This window comes from Theileria equi, chromosome 1, assembly GCF_000342415.1.
Source record: "Theileria equi strain WA chromosome 1, complete sequence".
Taxonomy (NCBI): domain Eukaryota; phylum Apicomplexa; class Aconoidasida; order Piroplasmida; family Theileriidae; genus Theileria; species Theileria equi.
In genome coordinates this window covers 1,042,316-1,063,227 of record NC_021366.1, presented here as the reverse complement: position 1 = coordinate 1,063,227, position 20,912 = coordinate 1,042,316, and the positions used below count along the sequence as shown (strand labels likewise).

General features: G+C 42.0%; 9 protein-coding genes across 9 annotated transcripts; 5 read left to right on the top strand and 4 right to left on the bottom strand.

Annotated features, from left to right (window-relative positions):
- Window positions 1-158: 158 nt before the first annotated feature.
- BEWA_022850 (hypothetical protein) lies at window positions 159-1,523 on the top strand (the record flags this gene model as incomplete). The annotated part of the gene is made up of 1 exon (XM_004829046.1): window positions 159-1,523. The coding sequence occupies one exon, from the start codon at window positions 159-161 to the stop codon at window positions 1,521-1,523; it is 1,365 nt and encodes a 454-aa protein (XP_004829103.1).
- Window positions 1,524-2,288: 765 nt separating this feature from the next.
- On the bottom strand, window positions 2,289-4,091 carry BEWA_022840 (N2,N2-dimethylguanosine tRNA methyltransferase, putative; the record flags this gene model as incomplete). Its single annotated transcript, XM_004829045.1, has 5 exons — window positions 2,289-2,607; window positions 2,641-2,726; window positions 2,761-3,749; window positions 3,789-3,845; window positions 3,938-4,091. 5 exons carry the CDS (start codon window positions 4,089-4,091, stop codon window positions 2,289-2,291), a joined length of 1,605 nt encoding a protein of 534 aa, XP_004829102.1.
- A 610-nt stretch (window positions 4,092-4,701) lies between these two features.
- On the top strand, window positions 4,702-7,929 carry BEWA_022830 (p-type ATPase family member protein; the record flags this gene model as incomplete). The annotated part of the gene is made up of 1 exon (XM_004829044.1): window positions 4,702-7,929. The coding sequence occupies one exon, from the start codon at window positions 4,702-4,704 to the stop codon at window positions 7,927-7,929; it is 3,228 nt and encodes a 1,075-aa protein (XP_004829101.1).
- A 3-nt stretch (window positions 7,930-7,932) lies between these two features.
- Window positions 7,933-11,528, bottom strand: BEWA_022820 (hypothetical protein; the record flags this gene model as incomplete). Its single annotated transcript, XM_004829043.1, has 4 exons — window positions 7,933-10,227; window positions 10,263-10,606; window positions 10,670-11,156; window positions 11,193-11,528. 4 exons carry the CDS (start codon window positions 11,526-11,528, stop codon window positions 7,933-7,935), a joined length of 3,462 nt encoding a protein of 1,153 aa, XP_004829100.1.
- A 233-nt stretch (window positions 11,529-11,761) lies between these two features.
- Window positions 11,762-13,663, bottom strand: BEWA_022810 (hypothetical protein; the record flags this gene model as incomplete). The annotated part of the gene is made up of 1 exon (XM_004829042.1): window positions 11,762-13,663. The coding sequence occupies one exon, from the start codon at window positions 13,661-13,663 to the stop codon at window positions 11,762-11,764; it is 1,902 nt and encodes a 633-aa protein (XP_004829099.1).
- A 226-nt stretch (window positions 13,664-13,889) lies between these two features.
- BEWA_022800 (hypothetical protein) lies at window positions 13,890-14,294 on the bottom strand (the record flags this gene model as incomplete). The annotated part of the gene is made up of 1 exon (XM_004829041.1): window positions 13,890-14,294. The coding sequence occupies one exon, from the start codon at window positions 14,292-14,294 to the stop codon at window positions 13,890-13,892; it is 405 nt and encodes a 134-aa protein (XP_004829098.1).
- An 87-nt stretch (window positions 14,295-14,381) lies between these two features.
- Window positions 14,382-15,722, top strand: BEWA_022790 (CDK-activating kinase assembly factor, putative; the record flags this gene model as incomplete). The annotated part of the gene is made up of 9 exons (XM_004829040.1): window positions 14,382-14,591; window positions 14,745-14,770; window positions 14,809-14,941; window positions 14,999-15,072; window positions 15,117-15,229; window positions 15,266-15,379; window positions 15,417-15,488; window positions 15,528-15,586; window positions 15,620-15,722. The coding sequence occupies exons 1-9, from the start codon at window positions 14,503-14,505 to the stop codon at window positions 15,720-15,722; spliced, it is 783 nt and encodes a 260-aa protein (XP_004829097.1). The 5' UTR covers window positions 14,382-14,502.
- A 69-nt stretch (window positions 15,723-15,791) lies between these two features.
- BEWA_022780 (hypothetical protein) lies at window positions 15,792-16,392 on the top strand (the record flags this gene model as incomplete). The annotated part of the gene is made up of 2 exons (XM_004829039.1): window positions 15,792-16,036; window positions 16,071-16,392. The coding sequence occupies 2 exons, from the start codon at window positions 15,792-15,794 to the stop codon at window positions 16,390-16,392; spliced, it is 567 nt and encodes a 188-aa protein (XP_004829096.1).
- A 56-nt stretch (window positions 16,393-16,448) lies between these two features.
- BEWA_022770 (hypothetical protein) lies at window positions 16,449-19,763 on the top strand (the record flags this gene model as incomplete). Its single annotated transcript, XM_004829038.1, has 1 exon — window positions 16,449-19,763. The coding sequence occupies one exon, from the start codon at window positions 16,449-16,451 to the stop codon at window positions 19,761-19,763; it is 3,315 nt and encodes a 1,104-aa protein (XP_004829095.1).
- Between the last annotated feature and the right edge of the window lie 1,149 nt (window positions 19,764-20,912).

The following is a 20,912-nucleotide window of genomic DNA, read 5'->3' as shown; positions in this document are numbered from 1 at the left end:
CTCTGTACTTTTGTTCCCTAGGAAATATGTCACCCATTCATCCATACTGACAATTCTGCTCACACCAGTTGAGACATTAATGGATGAATACTATGGGTGAATACTGAGGATACTATGGTAGATGGGTATACCATGGACCATCTCTGCAAGGATGATAGATGGGAGGATCGCACTCCAAACCGGTTACTATAGACATCAGTAAACATTCTGGAAGTGGAGGACAAGTCCAAAATGATGGTAGAGGATACTTCTACAATAGTGATGGCGGAACGGTTCTCCTGACGGATGAGTGGTATCCTGACCCGGAGGGAATCTATAGGAAGTTTACTCATAGACCAAGGGATGGTAAGATAAGTAAGATTAATAAGGGAGGAGCATCTCAGACTGGATTTCCTAGCCTAGACAAATATCCGAGTGTCTCAGTCTTTTACTGGTCAGGGGATAATACTTTCAGCAATCCCCTCCTAATTCAACTTGGTATAGGAAATGAGTATTATACTACTAATGGTAGAGATAGTTGGGATAATGATAACCAAATAAGCACTACTAATCTCAAGGACAAGTTGAATGAGCAGAACTGCAAAAAGAATAAGGCTCACATTGTGGATTTATCTCAAAAGCAGGATAATAGTACCCCTTACGAGTGTCCCAGTTGCATTCAAAAAATTCCCCGCGTATACAAGAGCGATTCTTCCGGAGATACCATCACCTACGGACATACTATTACTTCAGTCTCTGGCTTTAAGGATGGTAATACTTGGCAACTTGGACTACCATCTATTAAGGGTGTAAACCTTATCAAAGTATACTGGAAAGCTTCTGGTGAAACAAATCCCATCTTCATTCTCTATCAAACTAGTAGGCAGAGATATTTCAGAAGAAACAGTGACAATGAAAATGCTTGGATTGAGGTTACTACTTCTTCTAAAGAAACTCTTCGTATTCATAATCTTGCTCTCGATCTCTCAAACACAGATGGAACGTACAGTTTTGGAGGTGCTAATATAAAGATGGCTGTACTGCTCAGTCACATCAGCGATGGTTATTCTGAGTTTGAACATTCTCTGAGAGGTGGCCTGTTCAAGGTTACTGAAATTAAGCATGGAACTACTCAACTTTCTGGTATATCCTCTTCTAACGACAAGTTGGATAGCATCTCCGCATACTACTATGGAGACAGTCCCAATCTGCCTAATCTTCTCCTCCTAGAACTGAGATCACAAGGTGGGAAGAATTACAACTACTTTCACAGAGCAACTAAAGATCCTCTTACATGGTCCCCCTATCTTGGATCCGGAGGAAGAACTGGTAAACAACTTGTTGGATCCTCTCTAAAACAAACTCTTGATGAGCTTAAGAAGATACAATTTCCCGAACCATCTAAGGATGCGACTACTATTATAGTTGGATCATCTGTTGGAAGTGGACTGGGTGGAACCGGGTTGGGTGGAACCGGGTTGGGTGGACTTGGAGCCTGGGTCTGGTACAAATATTTCTTTGACCCTGTGGTACGCCTAGTGTGATGTAAAGACCTCCCAGAGGTACTCCTGATTCCCATGACTACTCCCTATGGATTTAATGCAGTATGTTCTCCCTACCCTTGGCAGGTAGTAGAGACTCTCCCCTCTAGACTATTCTCTTGTTTGTATACTGGAATGCTAGGACTCATGCAGACTTGTTCGGTACAACCCAAATCTAAAGACTATGCATATCTATCCATACCACTCATTACACAAACATATAGGTTTCACTACGATTTACTTTATAATTAACCCATCGGTGACCTTCATCATATCTCTAATGACTTACAGTACGTTTTCCGTCTACCATGTACAGTGCTTAGGTATCACTCTATTCTGCACATTATTGCTCTTGATACTTGTGGAACTGTTCAGACATCCAGTAAGTTGACTAATGTGGATACAAAGTGTGCAGAAAATCTGGTTATATCACATAGCAAAGAGAGTAGAACTCATACTAAATATCATTGATTTAGCCTCTTCATGCATCGTATTCAACATTCTCAATAGAGGTTTGAAATTAGGCATTTAGACAAACTTTGTAGTATGGAAATCTCCATCGTACACGGCTGTAGAACCAATGCCAAGTTGGTACTACAACAATCTCATGCTATCAAAAAAGAACATTTGGATACCATTCACTGGTTTGTTGTTTTTATTCCACTCAAACATGTGTAGGTACTGGTAATACACTTTTCGATGAAAAGGTGTAAAATTTCAAGTTACTACATTTTCATGATAAACTACAATGTGATGTAAATTAGCACACTAGCTTGCATTCTCAGTACCCTCGTCATAGACAAGTGAGGAGGCCACACTCTTGTGCATCTTCTTTGGTCCCCAGTGACTTGTCGGATTAGGAATCCATCTGGGCACGCTACTTCTCTTTTCCTTCCTGGAAATTGTTAAATCAATGCCCTCGGTTTCGATCTTGGTTTTGAAAAATGGATGATCGGAAACCTTGTCTGACATTTGGGCGTGTGTTCTAATAATGTCCATGACGACTTTGTTTGGTGCATCAGTCTTGAGCGACTGCGGTTTCCTGTGGAAATGCGATGATTTGTATCCGAGATTCTCCAGAGCCCCCCTGTGTAAATGTATACTTGTTATTCAAACTCACTTGAAAATGGAAGGACTAATTGTTGATAAATTCCATCTTTGGCAAAGGTCCGGTATGGAGTAGAATAGAGGTACGTCCTCCAGTTCCTGTATTTTCTTGCAAGTTACAAAATAAACGTACCTCTGATATGGAAGTGAGTAAGCCCACAATCTTTGCATGCATGGAAACGCCAGGGAGATTTTCCTTGGCCTCCTTAGCCTCTTTAAGACATCTTGTTACAAAGTCAAAATTGTGCAATTTCCCAGTGTACAGCGGACCTCCAATCTTTATCCTTCCTCCGCATTCTCTGCACTTTCCGGAAAAATTCGAGGGAACAGAGGCAGGCTTCTGCTTAGTGCCCTGTTCGTATTCCCCAAGCTTCATAATTTCAAACGAATCGCACTGCGAACACAAGAGCAAAAGGCCAGAATTTGAAGCCACCCTTTTACACATTTCGGGATTATAAGTTACCTTTACAAATACGCGGACGTAAAAATCTATACTGCAAGATATCAGAGGCTCTATTACCCTCTGGTATTTTGAGGCGGTTGTGGCGATCGAGTTGAGCAAAATCCTCAGTGATAACTCATGGCAGAAGGAAGCCTTGATACTGGACCCTCCGTACTTGTAAAATGATACCAGTGGGTTATTACCGCACAAAGTTGGCATGTCGGTAGATGTTATGAGCACAATACCACCGCTCTTTACACACTTTAGTGTGGAGTCCAAGAACCCACTGGCGCTGGAATAGGGATCCACGTCAATGGCATCAATAACGTTTCTGTATTCATATTCACTCTCAAGTGGAGAGAGAGCGAGTAAGTTTAAAAATCCATCAACCTTTTCATTAAACTGGTCAATTAGAGTAAACTGTCTGGAGGGATTGAAGCCACATGGAATCTTCATGATGCCTCCTGGCATGAGCATTATCCTCATCACATCACACTGAGGCGTTAAAACATTTGCGAGCAAGTTGGCATCAGCGCAAATTACTCGAAACTGATCAGTAGTGACTCCGTTCATCTCTGCATTCACTTTGATGCTCTCGGCTGAATTCCTGTCCAGGTCATTAAAAACCACAAATCTCACGAGGTCTCCAAGCTCCTTCTTATATCTCAGTCCCCTTATACCTAAAAATGTGCTATAAACGCCTCTAGACATCGCCAAACCTGTAGCCGCGAGCATCTCCAGGACATTTACGCCGACAAATTCCCCGTTTCTCTCATCTGTAGTTTCATGTTATGATCTCTAGGCATATATGCGTGGAACAAAGTGAGTATATCGCGTGTAAAACGGATGAGATGAAAGAAAAGCTCACCATGCTGTTCCTTCTCTTGCTCTATGAAGGTCTTGAGGACGATGAGGGACAAGTCGCGGTTCAGAACCTGAGGAGGGTTGTAAAACAGCGTCTTGTCATTGCTGTCTTTGCCTCTTACGGTCACTAGACCTTCCTTTATCGTAGACTCCTCCATCCCTGGTCAAACTGCATTAATACGAAACCATTTTAGGGTTAAACATTCCCAATGTACATTTACTGGACTAGAAAGACGCTAGACACGGATTGGTCGATTTATAGCGGTGAATACGAGCGTAGGCTCAGGATATAAACTGGAGAATTCGTGGCCAACAAACTCGACTTTACGGCCCCAATTTCGACCACCTGGATCATTCATAGCTCTCAAGGTACTGCCATCTATGGATTTCAGGGACTATAGACAGGGACGACAAGTTCAGAGGGAGATGGACCAAACCGCCGGAGGAGCGCCAAAGGTCCACCGGAGCTCGGCTACTGCCACGGCATTGTTCAGGACAAGCCATCATCCATCAAAGTCACGATATTTGCCTCGTAAAAGGACTGATTTCACTGGTTGTGCGTCTTTTCGTCACACTGCTGCCCATGTGGGTCCACCTATCGGCAGCAGGTTAAATTTATAGGCAACCAACGAGTTGACGAGTGACTGGCCATCGTTTGGTGTTAATGATGCGTTAGCTTATAGGAAAGGTCAAGGAGGAGTTGCATAAATTTAGGAAAACCGCCGATATAGGCCAGTCGAGGGTGTGTATGGAAATCTTTGTTTAAAGATGACAGATACCACAGATGGACCTGTATTGCTGGAAAATCCACACGTTGTGGAGGTACCAGAGATCTTGAAGCATTATAACGTCACTCTGGACAAAGGGCTGAACGATAAACAGGTGACTCAGCACAGGAAGTTATTTGGAGCTCACACATTCGCCAAGACCAAAAAGGCGTCACTGTTTCAACTCCTAATCTCCCAATTCGATGATCTACTGGTCAGGATTCTGCTACTCGCAGCAATCATCAGCTTCATACTCACGTTTCTGGACATCAAGAGCGAAAGGAACATATCAGACTATATAGAGCCCATGGTCATACTTGTAATACTGGTGCTCAATGCCATAGTTGGAGTATGGCAAGAGGCGAATGCAGAACGAGCATTGGACGCCCTAAAACAGTTGCAGCCGGAATTGGCCAGTTGTCTACGAAATGGAAAGTGGATCACAATGGGAACAGAGGAACTGGTTGTAGGTGATGTTGTAAGGATCAAAAATGGCGATAAAATACCAGCGGATGTAAGAGTCGCAAAGATTTTTTCCACGTCATTGGCGGCTGAACAGTCTCAGCTTACTGGAGAATCCTCCATCGTTTTCAAGACGTCCAACGCACTACCAAAGTCAATGGAATCCTGTGAGATTCAAAGCAAAAAGAACATTCTCTTTTCATCCACAACTATCACGTGTGGAAACGCTGTTGGTATCGTGGTTGCAACGGGCATGTCCACAGAAATTGGAGCTGTGCAGTACGCAGTTATGGAGGCTAGTCAGTCAGAATCCACGACTCCCCTGCAAAAAATGCTCCACGACTTTGGTGCAACCTTGTCAAAGGCTATTAGCGCAATTTGTGTGATTGTCTGGGTAATCAACTTTAAAAACTTTGCGGATCCCATCCACGGCTCAAGATTACGCGGGTGTATCTACTATTTCAAGATTGCAATTGCACTTGCCGTTGCGGCAATTCCCGAAGGATTGCCCGCTGTAATTACAACATGTTTGGCATTAGGAACTCGCAAGATGGCAAAGAGAAATGCAATTGTCAGAAAATTACCCTCTGTGGAAACATTGGGATGTACAACTGTCATTTGTTCCGACAAAACTGGTACGCTAACCACTAACAAGATGACAAGTCTACTCTTGACCCTCTTTAATGAAAATGATGAATTAAAGTACATTCACGTCCCAGCGGTTGGACATGATATCAGGGTAACGTTGGCTCCTACTGATCCAGTGGATGCATCCACACCACTTTCTATTGCTCAGTCATTTGATTCTCCCATTGATGTTCCTACAAATGTATTTTGTCAATGCGCATCACTTTGTTCTGATGCGGTTGTCACTGTGGAGAATGGAAAGGTAGCCATTGAGGGTGAACCTACTGAAACTGCAATTTTGGAGCTTGTGGATAAACTTGGAAAGTGTTTGGAGGATAACGATACTACACATATCGATGAGCTTGGTCGTTTTGCATTCAAGTCATCATGTCTTCCAGAGGCATATAGGAAAAGGATTAAAAAGGAGGCAACACTGGAATTTTGTAGGCACAGAAAAATGATGAGTGTGTTGACTAGCTGCTCTGGAAAGGTCACTCTATTTTCAAAGGGAGCTCCAGAAAGTATTTTGGAGCGCGCTACATCATACTTGCGTCCAGATGGCACCGTCGTTCCGCTAACCCCTAAAATACGTGCACTTGTGCAAAGACAACTAGACTCAATCGCTAGCCAGGCTCTACGTACGCTTGCATTTGCTTACAGGACTGATGCTCAGGCTAGTCTAGACCTGTACAAGGAAAGGAGTGGTAAGGATGTCTCAGAGGGCACTCCCAAATTCTTTAAGGAAATTGAAAAGGATCTTGTATTAATTGGTCTTGTAGGAATTATGGATCCTCCGAGACCAGAGGTTCGTGCATCAATCACAAAGTGTCTAGACGCGGGAATACGCGTAATCATGATTACTGGAGACAACAAGATTACCGCAGAAGCCATTTCTCGTCAGGTTGGAATAATTAGGGATGATGGAAAAGAAGGCGTCAACTACTTTTCATATACTGGAAAGGAATTTGAAGATTTGGCGCCAGAGGATCAAAAATTGGTACTCTCTGTAGAATCCCTCGTATTCTCCAGGACAGAACCAAAGCATAAGCAGAATATTGTGAGCATACTTAAGGAATTAGGAGAGACTGTTGCCATGACCGGTGATGGTGTTAATGATGCACCTGCACTTAAAATGGCTGATATTGGTATTTCCATGGGAATTACTGGTACAGAGGTTGCGAAGGAGGCATCAGATATGATTTTAGCTGATGACAACTTCCAAACCATTGTAGCAGCTATAGAAGAGGGTCGTTGCATTTATAGCAACATGAAGGCATTTATACGATACCTCATATCTAGCAATATTGGAGAAGTCGTCTCAATATTTTTAACTGCTGCCCTAGGCATCCCAGAGGGAATGCTTCCTGTCCAACTTCTTTGGGTCAACTTGGTTACAGACGGTCCTCCAGCAACTGCTCTAGGTTTTAATCCTCCAGACCTGAACATTATGAAAAAGGGACCAAGGAGTAAAAATGATAGATTGATTGATTTGTGGACACTTTTCAGATATCTAGTGGTTGGAACTTATGTTGGTTTTGCTACAACTGGAATTTTCATCCAGTGGTACGTTTGGGGAATTAGTCCCAGTGATGGAAATCCCCTTGTAACGCTCAATGAGCTCATGCACTGGTCAGAGTGCAACAAGGAGGGTGCCAGCAGGTTATTTAATATTGATGATTACAAGTGCTCATACTTTACAACAGGAAAGGTAAAACCATCAACCCTTTCCCTAACAACCCTTGTCGTTATTGAAATGCTCAACGCCTTCAATGCTCTCTCAGAGGATTGTTCGCTATTTGTCATGCCTCCATGGGCTAATCCCTATCTTATTATCGCCACTATTTTCTCAATTTCAATTCACTGTATCATTCTTTACACACCGTTTCTTGCGCAAGTATTCAATGTAACGCCATTGGACAAGTACGATTGGTTAGCGGTCGTACTATGGTCACTACCCGTAATTATCATTGACGAACTACTCAAGTTACTAGGAAAGGTTTGCAAGAGGAAACCCACACTCTACGACACACAGTCATCAATCAAATCTGGAATGTACACTAGGCTAAGCGGAGATTCTGTGGAACTAAAACCGGCACTCGTAAACAACAAAAAAATAGAAAAGAGGCGCACAGCCGGCTAATTTTTACTTTATAATTATCATTATCAACAAAAACAAGGCGAAGAATGCCGCAAAGGCAATAAACAAACCCGTAATCTTTAGTCCAGACAAAATTGCTCCCCCCGCACTGTCCAACGTCTGTTTTACCTGATCCCAGTCTACATATGTCCTATTCTCCAGCACCGGAGGCAAAAACGGATTCATGTTTGGTTCACTTCTCCCCTCTCCAGCCGGGTACTCTTTGGTTTGAGATGCAGATATGATGGATATCTGCATGTCAATGCTTCCCCTCTGTTGGTTTCCGTGTGAAACGTGATAAACACTAACTACAGATCGTGCTATAGTGTGAGGATTCTTTTTTCTACGAACAATCTGAAAGTCTTGTGCCAAATCTATAATTGCTTCCCCAATTAGTTCATTGCTGGAGAGCAAGCCGGAACTACATAGTTGTAGCTTAATAGTCGAATATTCAGTCGGAAGAGCAACATCATACTTTAGGCGCCAATTGAACACCGCACTCCCATCTTTACTGTGATGATGAATATCTGTGGATTTGCGAATTTCTTGGTGCTCTGCTTGGTAGACTCCACAAACGCATAGAGATACAGTCGATCGTTCATTCATGCTAAATAGGTTTGCACCCCAAATTACTATACGAATCTCGTAATTTCCAGGTTCAAGAGTCTCCAAACTCTTTGCAGGTCTCGTTTTTGCCGTTTGAATGTCCATCAATTCAATCCAACATTTTAGTGTTCCATGCGATATAGTACTATTTTCACTCTTTAGCGTACGCAACTCAATAGGAGTAGCGTCATTTTCCATAAGTTTCTGTAAATTGTCAATGAAAAACCTGTCTTCACAGTCAACAAAAGTTGTGCCAATAATTTCGTCTGCAAGGGCACCCATGCTAACTACACTAAGTTTCAGTATTGCATTCTCTGGAAGTGCACAGCCCATGTTGTAGCACCTGTTGTAGGTTGGCTTTAGTCCAACTCTAGATCCCTCTTTATCCCTGAGACTGTTGTGGTAATAACCAGGATTGTGATTCTCATCATCCACATTTCTCAGCCACAAGTATGTGCTAATATCTGCAGATCCGGAAGCCGTAAAGAGGCCCTTTGCTTGCAATGCATAAACTCTTACTACAAGTTCCTTTGACTTTTTGTAGAGTTCAATCAGTTTGTTCCTATGTTCCTTCATTTTTATATTTAAATCTCTCTTTATATCATCGTTTACACCTTCGTGAACTGTACAAATGAATTTTAAAGTTCCCACAATTTCTGGGACTCCAGCACTGGTACATCGAACGATTGGTGCTTTCATATATGGTAGGTCCTCAGAAGCGAAATCGCACTCCATTTCATACGGCAACTCGTCTCTCTCTGCCACAACAGCGTCTTCTTCTGGAATATGAATTTCAAATGCATCTTCTTCATCAGAATCTACAGGAAGTGCGGCTTCTCCTGCCCTCTGGACCGATACAAAATCTATCTTGTCCAAAACTTTTGTATTCATTGCGGCGATGTCACTCATGACCTTTTTATCCTGAAATTCTGGTTTCTCTGCATGTTCACCTGTGGCAAGAAAGTCCTCTAAAACTTGCATTTTAAATACCTTCCAGGAGGTATTTCTCTCATCAGATGTGAGCCATGGCAAAAAGGAGTTGAGTGCAACGTATGTGATTCCAAAACATGTGTTACTCCCAGAAATAGTATCACCCATTATGGAAAACTCCAAGTAGCAATGGTGTTGCATACGTTTTGGGAGATTCGCAATAATTTCATGAATTGAGAGATAGTTCCAGTTCCCATAGCATCCAGTTACTGGTTTACTTTCAAATGGCCTATTGGACAACTTCGTAGATGTTCCACATCTAATAGAAACTCTGGGATTATTCAGCGGTTTAAATGTTCTTATGCCAATCAAAAGTAGTGAAATTAGAGAAGGTACCGTACTAGGAACAATGTCATCAAAGAAGGGATATTTCCCAGGGTCTGCCCTGTACTTTTCGTGTAAAATTAGTTCAAATGCTAGTAATATCCGCGGAGTGTGTAGCGGATTGTTTGTTGACTTTAATTTTATCCATTTAGGAGCTTCTTTCCACTCCTCTGGCACTTTTGTTAGACTATATTGTCCAGTGCACAAAAGTTCCTTGGAGCCAAAGATTGAATTTGACTCAGAAAAAACATTTATTATTATACATGGTGCCAATACTAAATTTGTAGGCAGCAATACTTGCATTTCTTTTGCTTCATAAAACGAGGGATGGATTGTCCCTCTGACAATTTTGGATTTTACAGTGTATCCTCCAAGCTCAATCTGTAGGCATTCCATAAAATTTAAAGTACTCTTACCTCTACAGAACAGTTTAGAAAATTATCAAAGTCCGTGCATGGTAAATGAAGAGCCTCGTATAACATGGTACGAAAAATATACTTTGTAAGAGAATACTCTAGTCGCTCCTTCCTGACAGCTGTATTGATGTTTGCAGCAACATCAAAAGATATTAGCATGTTAAAGGTATCCAGTTTATGATCCGTGCAAGAGGATAGTAAAACCCACATTGGTTTCCCATCAAGAGTCTTTACACGTTCATATGGAATCCTCTTCCAAGCTATACGTTCACTGTTGTTACTGGCCCAGTCAGAAACATCGTATACGTAGACAAAAATGTCCCACATGTCACTGTCGTCGTTACCTAAACAATTTTTGTATGTTGTAATAATGAGATAACTGGAGAGCATGTTAACCATAAACTAACTTGAAACTACAGGTTCTAGGGGTTCCAATCGTCCATTCTTATCATTAATCTTGTAAGATCCATGCTGATTGAAAACTAATTTGCCGGTCTTCACTAAATACGGACCATGAGATATTACAACTTGGATAATATTTGGAGTATCAGATAGTGCAACAATTTCGTACAAATCTATCCAAATTCTTCTCTGTTGAATTGGAGGTACAACAGTAGACCTACAAGGTCGGATTCCCTTTATAGAAGGGGTTTGAACTTGAGTTGCAGAGGCACTAATTAAAATCCTTCCTCCATAATCTGTCAATTCACCAACAGAACCAACAACATAACTTTTTACAATATTCAAAACATCTGAAGCGGTTGGTCTACAGTAAATGTTGATCCACCTAGGAGCATATTCATTGTTAAAGAGATGCAAGAGGTCTATGGATTCTACATGCAACAGTATCCCACCAGTTTCACCGTTCCAAATCTCAATAGTCACCAGCTCATCCTATACAACTAATGCACGTGTAACTGGTAAACTTACGAATGAAGGGGACATGCACGGGACATATATTGTTGTTTGCCATTCTGGATCCGGTGTATCTTTTATTATACGTGTTTGTTCTTCCATACCAAAGTGGCAAATTTTAACATAAGGTGCAATACTGGAAGATAACATCGAAGCATGTGCTATGAAGTCTCGACCGCATACGATGTTGAAGTATAGCATGTAATACTTGACCCTCAATTCCGGGGTATTGAATTGTTTCTTCAGACTTGAACTTCCATCTGCTGCTAACGCTTGACCGGATGGACCATCGTTTTCCTTAAACAGTGGAACATTATCTCCTGGTCCAAAAACACCAATTGATGTTAGCATTATACCCTATAAAGTTGTGTTAATGGGAAATAAATGGATGAGTATGTATAAAATAAAGGAACAAATGGGATAAAGTGATTGAAATGTCCTTAATCACGGGTTCCCTAGAATATTTCCAACAATTGTTCATTAAATGCTCTTTATTGATTGCCATAATTAGAGAACAAACCAACAAATTAAGACCAACTATTCAGTACACAAGCTAGTATCTCTAGAGTATCATCCATAGACTCCTAAATCTGTCTAACCCAAGGATCTCCTCTAGAACGTTTAAATGCCCACCAACCAAGTCCAGTAAGACCACCAGCTCCGGTAAGGGTACCAGAAGATGCTCCAAAGGTTAACCATAGACTAGTGGCAGCAGTAGTAAGACCGGCTTCAGCACCAAATTCAGCAGCTTGAGGTTCTTCAGAAGGAGCTGGAGGAGTAGATCCATGAGAAGCAGTAGGAGGAGATTTAGTAGAAGTAGATGGAGCTCCAGGAGGACCAGTAGGAGGTTCAGCAGCAGCTTCGGTACCTTGATGAGGAGCAGAAGCAGCAACAGTAAGTTTAGATAAGTCTTCTTCAGTCCTTTTCTTTTTCTCTTCCTCTTTAGCTGCTTCTTGTCCTAGTTCTTCAGGTGCTAGTTCCATTTGTTTAGCACCGTCTTCAGCACGTAGTTCTGCTCGTTGTTCTAGTTGTTGTTTAGCAATCTCTTGAGGACATTCTTGCAAGTCACTGTTAGTGTGCTTAAGCTCCTTTACAAGATAATTCCACTGTTGACAGCCTAGGTTGCGGCTTTCTATCTTACCTTTATCAATACCCTTGAGTTTTTGATAGGTTTTCTTCCACTTCCTGTCATTACCACTAGTGCCCTGCATTTGGTACCATCCAGTAGCTCTATTGTCCGAATCCTTGTGAACGTATATAAGCTTAGGGTCTCTACTACCATTAGAATAAAAGGTGTAAATTTCCACAGGGCCAGGAATTGGAAAGTTTAAGCTGGTGGACTGTATATGTCTTCTTTGACTCTGATCATCATCCTTGTAGAATTTAATGTCAACCAACTTATGTTGAGAATCTTTAATGGAGTGTCTATATACTGTGGTATGACTTGAGCTGGATTCATTTTTAATTTCTATTGCCTCTACAGTTACCATACCACCCTTACCTTTATGTTGATCACAACAGTAGCTTCCCCCTGATGTAGATATACTATGTGATAAATCAATGGTTACACCATTATGGTATTCACAAACTAGCCCGTCTAACTTCTTAGTAAACTTCTCCGTGAGTTGAGATAAAAGATTATCTTTGCCGTTATAGAACCCACTGGATCCTGCATCTTGTGGCCATTGAATACCATTTCCACCTTGATTAAAGTACCATTTAGAGTCTCCTCCAGTATTACCAACAAACTCAAACATAATTGGTGTGGCACTATCATTAATCGGCGATGAATATAGTCGAATATTACTAATTATATCATTAGGGATAATGATACCATTTACCCTATCTTTATCAAGCATAACCCTCGAAAATCTGGTACTTCCATCACCATTAAGCTTATACTCAGTAACCATGTATTCACTCCCAGAAAGTGGAGATGGCCTAACAAATTCGACATTTTTATTTTTTGCACAATCTGAACTAGTACCTATACCTTTTTCTGGCTCATCAAGATAAAATGGAATTACATTATGCCATACACAGTTTCTATCGTCTAACAAAGCCTGTAAGGATGTGCCATCAGAATTGTCATGAAGCTTCCAGATATGTGTGTCAGTACTTCCTGACTCCCCCTCTTTAGATTTTTTGTAATATCTTGGCTTGACTTCACCATTATTAACCTCAATAAGAAGTGGTTTTGTATGTTCCTTGTCTTCCTCCCAATAGTAAACGGAAACATCCTTAACGTTAGAAACATCTGAACCTTCAAGTTTATCACCTCCATCTAGGTCTTTTTTAAGGGAAATTGTTCCATCCTTAAGGTAATGAGTAAGGGAAACAAAACCAACAGCATTTTGATTGCTGGACCCCTTTTTGACTTCTACACCACCATCTGGTTTCTCGCCTGGACAACTACATGATCCTTGGTCTCCACATCTTCTGTTTACCTCTAAATGCAATATCTTGCCATCATCACTCCCACTCATCCTCCATGTTCAGAGAGTATGCTCTGTCAAACTCTGAAATCCATGAGAATTCAATGCGACCAAAGGGAGCATACAGTAGAGATAGACTCCCTCGTAACTAGTTCACCGTCAGAGAGAATATCCAGAGTCATCTGAATGCTCTGTAGCAACATTCATTCGGGTTCATTCCGTTACACATCTAGATCAAACATTTCATCCATTATCCCCTTTGTCTCCATGTACCTATTCAAGAATAGAAACCCAAACTTACCACGTGATGAGAGGGATACACTGGCGAGAAGACCTTGACCCATGACCTGTTGATGCAGTGTTGCTGTTTCGAGTAGATCAGCGGCAGGCTAAACGCATGGTATCCAATGTCTCCGCTCTGAATCGTGTACTTGTGATGCAAAGAAATGATGATCCTCGTCCGTTGGAATTCCAGAGGTGTGAGATCCAGCGTAAAGTTGAAGCTGGAGTTGAAGATGGCGTTGGATGCTTCATTGCGCTGTATCGTAGAGTAAGTTGCAGAGCCAACTGTCACCGTCAAGTAAAGATTAGGGACAATATTCCGCTCGGTCCCAGGCTCTCTAAAAATCACATCCTTGACCTCGTGAATGTCAACTTTTATCAAATACTTTACAGTATCCATACTAACTCACTGCCATTTTGGAGATTTACATCACCTAACCAACCTACACACTAGCGAATCGCGCTCCCTCACCACAACCTACCGCGTCGCCCGTTGACATTTTCAATCTTCTCTCCAGGGGCCTCACTCCCTCTATTTTCCACTTTTACCCATTGATGGACTTATAAAGGTGCGGAATTATGGTTGAAGGACACTAGTCTGCCGGGAAATGGATACCGAGTGTCCAATTTGTCTGGAAATCATCACACCTCTGAGTGGGAAGACTCTACTCGTTTCTGAAGTATGCGACCATAAAATGTAAGTTTTATACGTCCAAAAGTACTCGTTTGTGGTCCTCTGGTAGCCCATGGCATGCTTGTCTAGGCTCTCTGGCGTTTTATCCGCTTTATATTGACTCCATGAGTGGCCGTACTCGGTACATGTCCATACATCCATAAATATCCTGTACAGATGCGACGTTTGCGCCGAACGACAGCGTTTGTTTACTTCACCAACTTATGCAAAATAACAACAGTGGCATCTCAAGCTGGTCATACACAGTGCGCCATATGCCGCTGTCACATTACACGTATGTCATTCGTCCCCTTTGACATTTGCTCCATCTACTACAACTCACACAAGGATGCTAGAAAAAGGGTTTTGCAAGTGTAAGTTTGTGGTTTTTAAAATGTCAAACTAGTAATGGACACTATATTCTGCCATAGGTACAATGACACGAGGATTAACTTCCAGACAACTCCAGAGTATAATAAATACCTCGAAGATCGCGAAGCACTAAGTAGGTTTTGTTTCCGCCCCTTGTCTTTTACACTCAAAACATAGTTGTTGAGCTGGCGACTTGTAAGAACGAGGTGAGGAGGAAAACGCTGGAGCAAGAAATAAAGAGCTACGAGAGAGCCAACGCATCAAGGATATCGGAAAATATCGCAGTCCAGGTACTTGTTGTCGTTGTCAGCAATAAAATCTTGTAGAAGGCTGAACATCGCAAACGCATACGCTCAATAGTGGAAAAGGAAAAAACATTTTACGAAATTGTGGACAAGGGAGCTCCATTCAATCCGCACAAACTACAAGATCTGATACATGTTTGTTTATCTTTTTTGCTCGCATGAAAATAATTAGCCACTGCAAAAATCGTGTCCCTCGTACTTTTTAGATGAAGGAGCTGTCCTGGCCTCCAAGGGAGAATCCAAGGTTTGTTTTCTCCTCGATCTCTAATCACACAATGCACAGCCCCTAAATGCGGCAATAAGGTCAGATTCTGATATACAAAGACGTGTCTACACCTCAAGGTTAGTTTGCGTGGCAAGTGATGGAATTTGTAGGATCGAATTTTTGGAGTCTGATATTGCTGGAGGATACTCAAAGGATCTTGTTTCAACAAAGTGCAAGATGCTTACCATGGCAACTCTCCTTTGGAACATTTAAAGTGACTCATCACGGGTCTCCCCTCAACTGTATACTATTTGTACATTTGTAATTAATCACTCATAAAAAATGGATCTGTATGTAAATGAAAAAGATTTTAGCTTCGGAACCAAAGATCCAGCGTCGATGCATGCAGAAGTTGAAGATCGTAAAACTGAGGATTTGAAACAACAAATTGAGAGCTACTGTATCTACTCAAAAGATCACGAGCTTAGTTGGGTTGTCGAGCCATACAAGGTCGAAATAGAAGGCATAAATGCAGAAACTGGATCCACCGAGTACCAGACGTACACAGGGATGCTCCACACACTGAGGTAAGTCCAGCGTATCCATATCATTTACCCTTAGATACGTACAAAGACAGGATCAATGGGCCTCTGACGGTGTAATTTATCGCCAAGAACCAACAATGATGGACGAGATGAAGTATCAGCCGCCACAGGTCTTTGACATACGGGAAAACGAGGACCAAGAGCCGATTGATGAGATATTTTGCGACTTTGGAAGCGATTTGTCAACAGAAGTTGACGAAGTTTGGGTCATGGACCGAGAAGTGAAAGCTGGCTACGAGTCCAGTTGCGACTGTCCATCTGAAAACCTCAACGATGATGAAAATGTAACGATAAAGGAGCTACTCGCCTTCATAGATGCAAATAATGGACAGGTGTAGAGCAAAACTTGGCGACACACCATGGGAGGCTAGACGAACCCCTCAGAGGATATTAAATGGCGCAGCTCTACACGAGTTGGTTCGAAAAGTGGCTAAAGACGTATGTAGACGATGAACCCTTTCAAGATGTCAGCAACGTCGAGTCTCAGCTCTTTGGAGACTATTCCTCGGCTAACTCACCATCAGAGGTCGCTTTGGAGGTCTACAACGCGCTGCGAGGTACGGATTTGTCACTGGATCAACTCTGTAACTACATTCATCAAATTGGTACCATTATATCCCAAACTGATTTAAGAGCCCTGGCGACTCAGCCACGGTCAATGTATAACCAAATGTTCTCGGTGATTTTCGACACAAAGGATGGAGAAAACACACTGTTAGAATGCCACAAGGAGGATTCTTTTGCCCATGTGTACCTAATGGTCCGACTGCTTTACGAAATTCTTTTATTCACCAAGAGCACTGCTGTACGTTCGTTTGCGTACCACGAGATTTTGAGGAACAGAGAGGTACTTTGCTGTCTCTTTGGGATTGTCCACAAGCCTTGCACGGTTTCTGAAGGTACAATGTCTATCGACGTTGTTGAGGCATCAATTTTGGATGCTCCCCCTCTCACAAATGACCCATTGCTAGACAAGAGTTTAAAAGATTTAAAGCATGGACAAGTAGAATATGACAAAAATCCACTAAATACAATTGGATTTCCGCCATCAAACTACTTTGTTGGTATCTTTGATACGCTGTTTCTGCAAATGTTACAGAGCAAAGATCTAAATTTGAGGATGACTGGACTGTCACTCATGGCTATATCACCAACAATTGTTGCAAATAACCCACAAATATTGAGTGAAATGTTGATTAATATGGTAGGGGACGATGATGAGCTCTCCTTTGCATCCTCGGTTAGCATGGCAGAGGTTTTGCCATTACTGCCACAGGAGGTTGCCATGGATTTTTTGAGGCAAAGCTTTACCAATGCCTTGCAAAACAAGGAGAATTCAGAGAGAATACAAGCCTTCATCTCGTTATCCCTGGGATGCACAGGATTGGACAATGTCGCTACACTGGCTCACCGCATGTTGTGGATGCTTTGGGGAGCCATCAAGGACCTAGATTCGCCCATTATGCGGGAACAAGAGTGCTACCTATTGGTAGCATCAACACTTTTATCTAGGGGAGACTTGGTGCCCAGGCAAAAACTTCGACTTGAATCACTCTTGTATGGAAAGGACCAAAAGGCTGACTCTGACATGGTGGAAGAACTTGCCTATTGTCTTAATCTAATGTACACAACTAGTGAATCTACAAAGGAAAATGTTCGAGATAGCCTAAAACTTTACAATGTACTCTTGGCCCATTCATCAGAAACACAAGGAAAAGGATCGCTCTTGTACCAGCTGGTTGTGCATCAGTTGGCAGTGTTTGAACAGTTTGGGGATTTTTTCCTATTTAAGCATTCCATAAAGACTTTGCCATCCCTACTAGCGTATGACATTGATAACATTACAATTTTATCGTACATTCAAAGCGCATTTTCAAAGCTGGGAACATCGCATACAAGGTTTTTCTTGAAGATTATTGAGGCTTTACAGCCGTACCTGAACACTAGCCCTGAGTCAAAAGGGAAAGTGATGGATGAAGATACGGAGTTCCGTGTGTATTCCATCCTATCAAATCTCTTGCGACAATGTTACATTTGCGATCTTGAGGGTTTTAAACAAAACCTTGGGAAAATAAACGAAGCTATCACATGCTCTGATTTAAAGCTTCTTATAAGGCCACTGGTGCAAATTCAAAACATTGAAAAGTCGCTAGTATGCAAGAAGCAAAACTTTTTGGTTCAACTTTTTTATGACATTATAACAAACGAAAGTCAGCTCCATGATAGCTTTAAAAGTGCTCCACTATACATTGACTTTGTCTCCAACAAGGTTTACAAGGGAAAAGGGACGTTTAAAATTTCAGTGTATAAACAAAAGACTGGATGGGGAGTAGAATACAAGAGGATATTATCATCGCAAGTTATAAAATTTGGGGATACAACTAGCGGAAAAGAGGCTTATAAATTGATACAAGTCTGTCTTAGGTTTGGGCTATATAAGGAAGCTATCCAGTACATTAAAGTAGCTTCTCTTTGGGTAGACTCAACTCTTTTATGGTTTAATGCCCTTCATCATCATTCAATGGCAGAGCTAGAACAGAGTCCGCTATCCTCTATAAAATATCGCAAGCAGTGCATCGAATCATTGGAATCGTTGCACACTAGGGATATTTTAGCCATTCAACGCAAAATGAATTCTGAACTTTGGAACTATGGTCTAAATTATCTTTTGCCGTATCCGCTATTGCACACTTGGTCGCTCGTTCAGCTGGTTCTTGAGACAGCGGTGGCTCACTTTGGGAACATTTTGGCTGGGAATGGGCCAAAGGTCGACCTGACCACAATATTCATATCGCTAAAGATGCAGTACAAGGTGCTAGGGTGGCTTTTTAGGTCACGTTGTCATGAAACACGATCAATTTTGGGTGTCTATGAAGGACTTGCCATTATCCTTGCAAGCATTGCCAAAGCATCTGGTCTGAATTCGGATTCGCCAGAGCACCATTCAGTTGAAGACGTAAATGAAGCCTTTAAAAATTACCTACACACAATTTATCCGGATGCGCAAGTTCCCTTTACACTGGACATCATCTCCATGTTATCGAAACGACTGCATGCACACTTGTCATGTACCAGATTCCTTTGCCACAAAATTCCATTTCAAGGAAACGCCAAAGACGATGCTCCTGCTATACTCGACACTATGGACAGATTTGATGTACCACTGGAAACTATTTGGCAAGAGCTGGTGATAAACTATAGGTGCAAATTTGGCCAAGATGAAATTGGATATCATCTACGGGATATTCCAAGTCTAGGAGATTTATACAACATTTTAACAACAGTAAAGGGAAAAGCTACAAGAACGAAAAAATTTTTGGAGGCAATAAAGGCACAAATTCCAACCCCAATTGGAATTGCAAAGGCATACCCACTCCCATTTGCGGCCATTGTCGCCACATTCTTTTCGAAAAAAAGAAAAAGCTACCAAGTCCAAACTATTAAATTTGAAGGCTCGATACGGAATTGCAAAACTGACCAATCATTCTCACATGTACGTATAAAAATGGATGCTGTAATTGATGGCAAGGTGCAAACAATTCTCGAGGAAACTTTTAGATTGTTGGATAACGTGCTAAATCACACAAGTCTGGTAAAGATGCCAAAGGATGTCAAGAGCGTAAAACTAGTAGCACTACCACTAGGCAAGGGGTATACACCCGCAGGGGTACCGTGTGATGTTTACATTGCCCACAAAGTACTCGTATAATGTACTGTTATACTTGGTAGTATGCATTATTGTATAGAATAAATGGTTTGGTGCGTGTAGATGGGAAACGGGTAGGTCTCGCTCTACATGCGGAGTTGGCAATCAGGCGGCGAATGAAGGCTTGACAAGAGTACCGCTGCCCCTCCTGCAAGCTCCACCTTGTCAAAGTAGTATCCGTAGATGGTAATGAAGACTGGTAGAAACACCATCGCCATTCAGGGCAGACTGCTTGGCGACTGCCCCTGGTACTAGTGGATGCAAGAATTTGAGCGCGGGACCATCTCGACTAGACAGAAATGTGCGCCTTGAAACTGCCGAGGGAAGGTCTTATGCAGGGCATTCTCCAACCGAGCAACTGTGGAAGTCTTTTTAACATCATTCTACAACATTTTACCTACCATTTTTGGAGCAATTGCTCAGAGTGCATGACGCAGTACCGCCTGTCGTTGCAAATGTAGAGTCGCACATTTCTCGTTTTCAAGACCTTCACAGCAAAGATTTCAAATGCCTATTCCGGGACGCAAGACAAGGTTTTCCGACTAGACATTTTCCCCTCCAATGCCATGGCTGCTTATAGGAATAAACCACACCAGTACTTGACAATACCACACCCATCGACTGTGAATCACCTGCTGTGCCTTATACCAGAGAGCAGTGGTCCATCAACTCCTGAATCCGGAAAGTCTGTCTCGCCACGAGGGGAGAACACATGTGCAAGATTGGAAGGATTCCAAAATGACAGCCATTGAGATTTAAACCCGAAAACGAACCCCCAAATCGTTACACAGAAAGGAGATTCCGTCTCGTTTTGAGGTGTAAACCGCTCAGGAACAATGGCTAAATCCATTAAATGGGGAGGATTCTCCGAATCCCGGAGGTGATACTGCATGTGCAAAGTTTTCGGATCCAACGGCGACTTTCCTGCCCATTCCGTACAGCGAAGTGCTTTATACAAACGCAACACGGACAGAGTAAAGACACTGAGGTGTATCGAAGCCCCGAGGAATTTTCACTGTCGCAATGTGCATGTAGGGATAACGACAAACAACCCAAGCCCCGGCATTATCCTTTAATTTATGGACGTGCTGGTGGGATTTCAAACTTGAGATGGTTATCACGTCCATTTGTGTATTTTAGCTCCTGTAAATG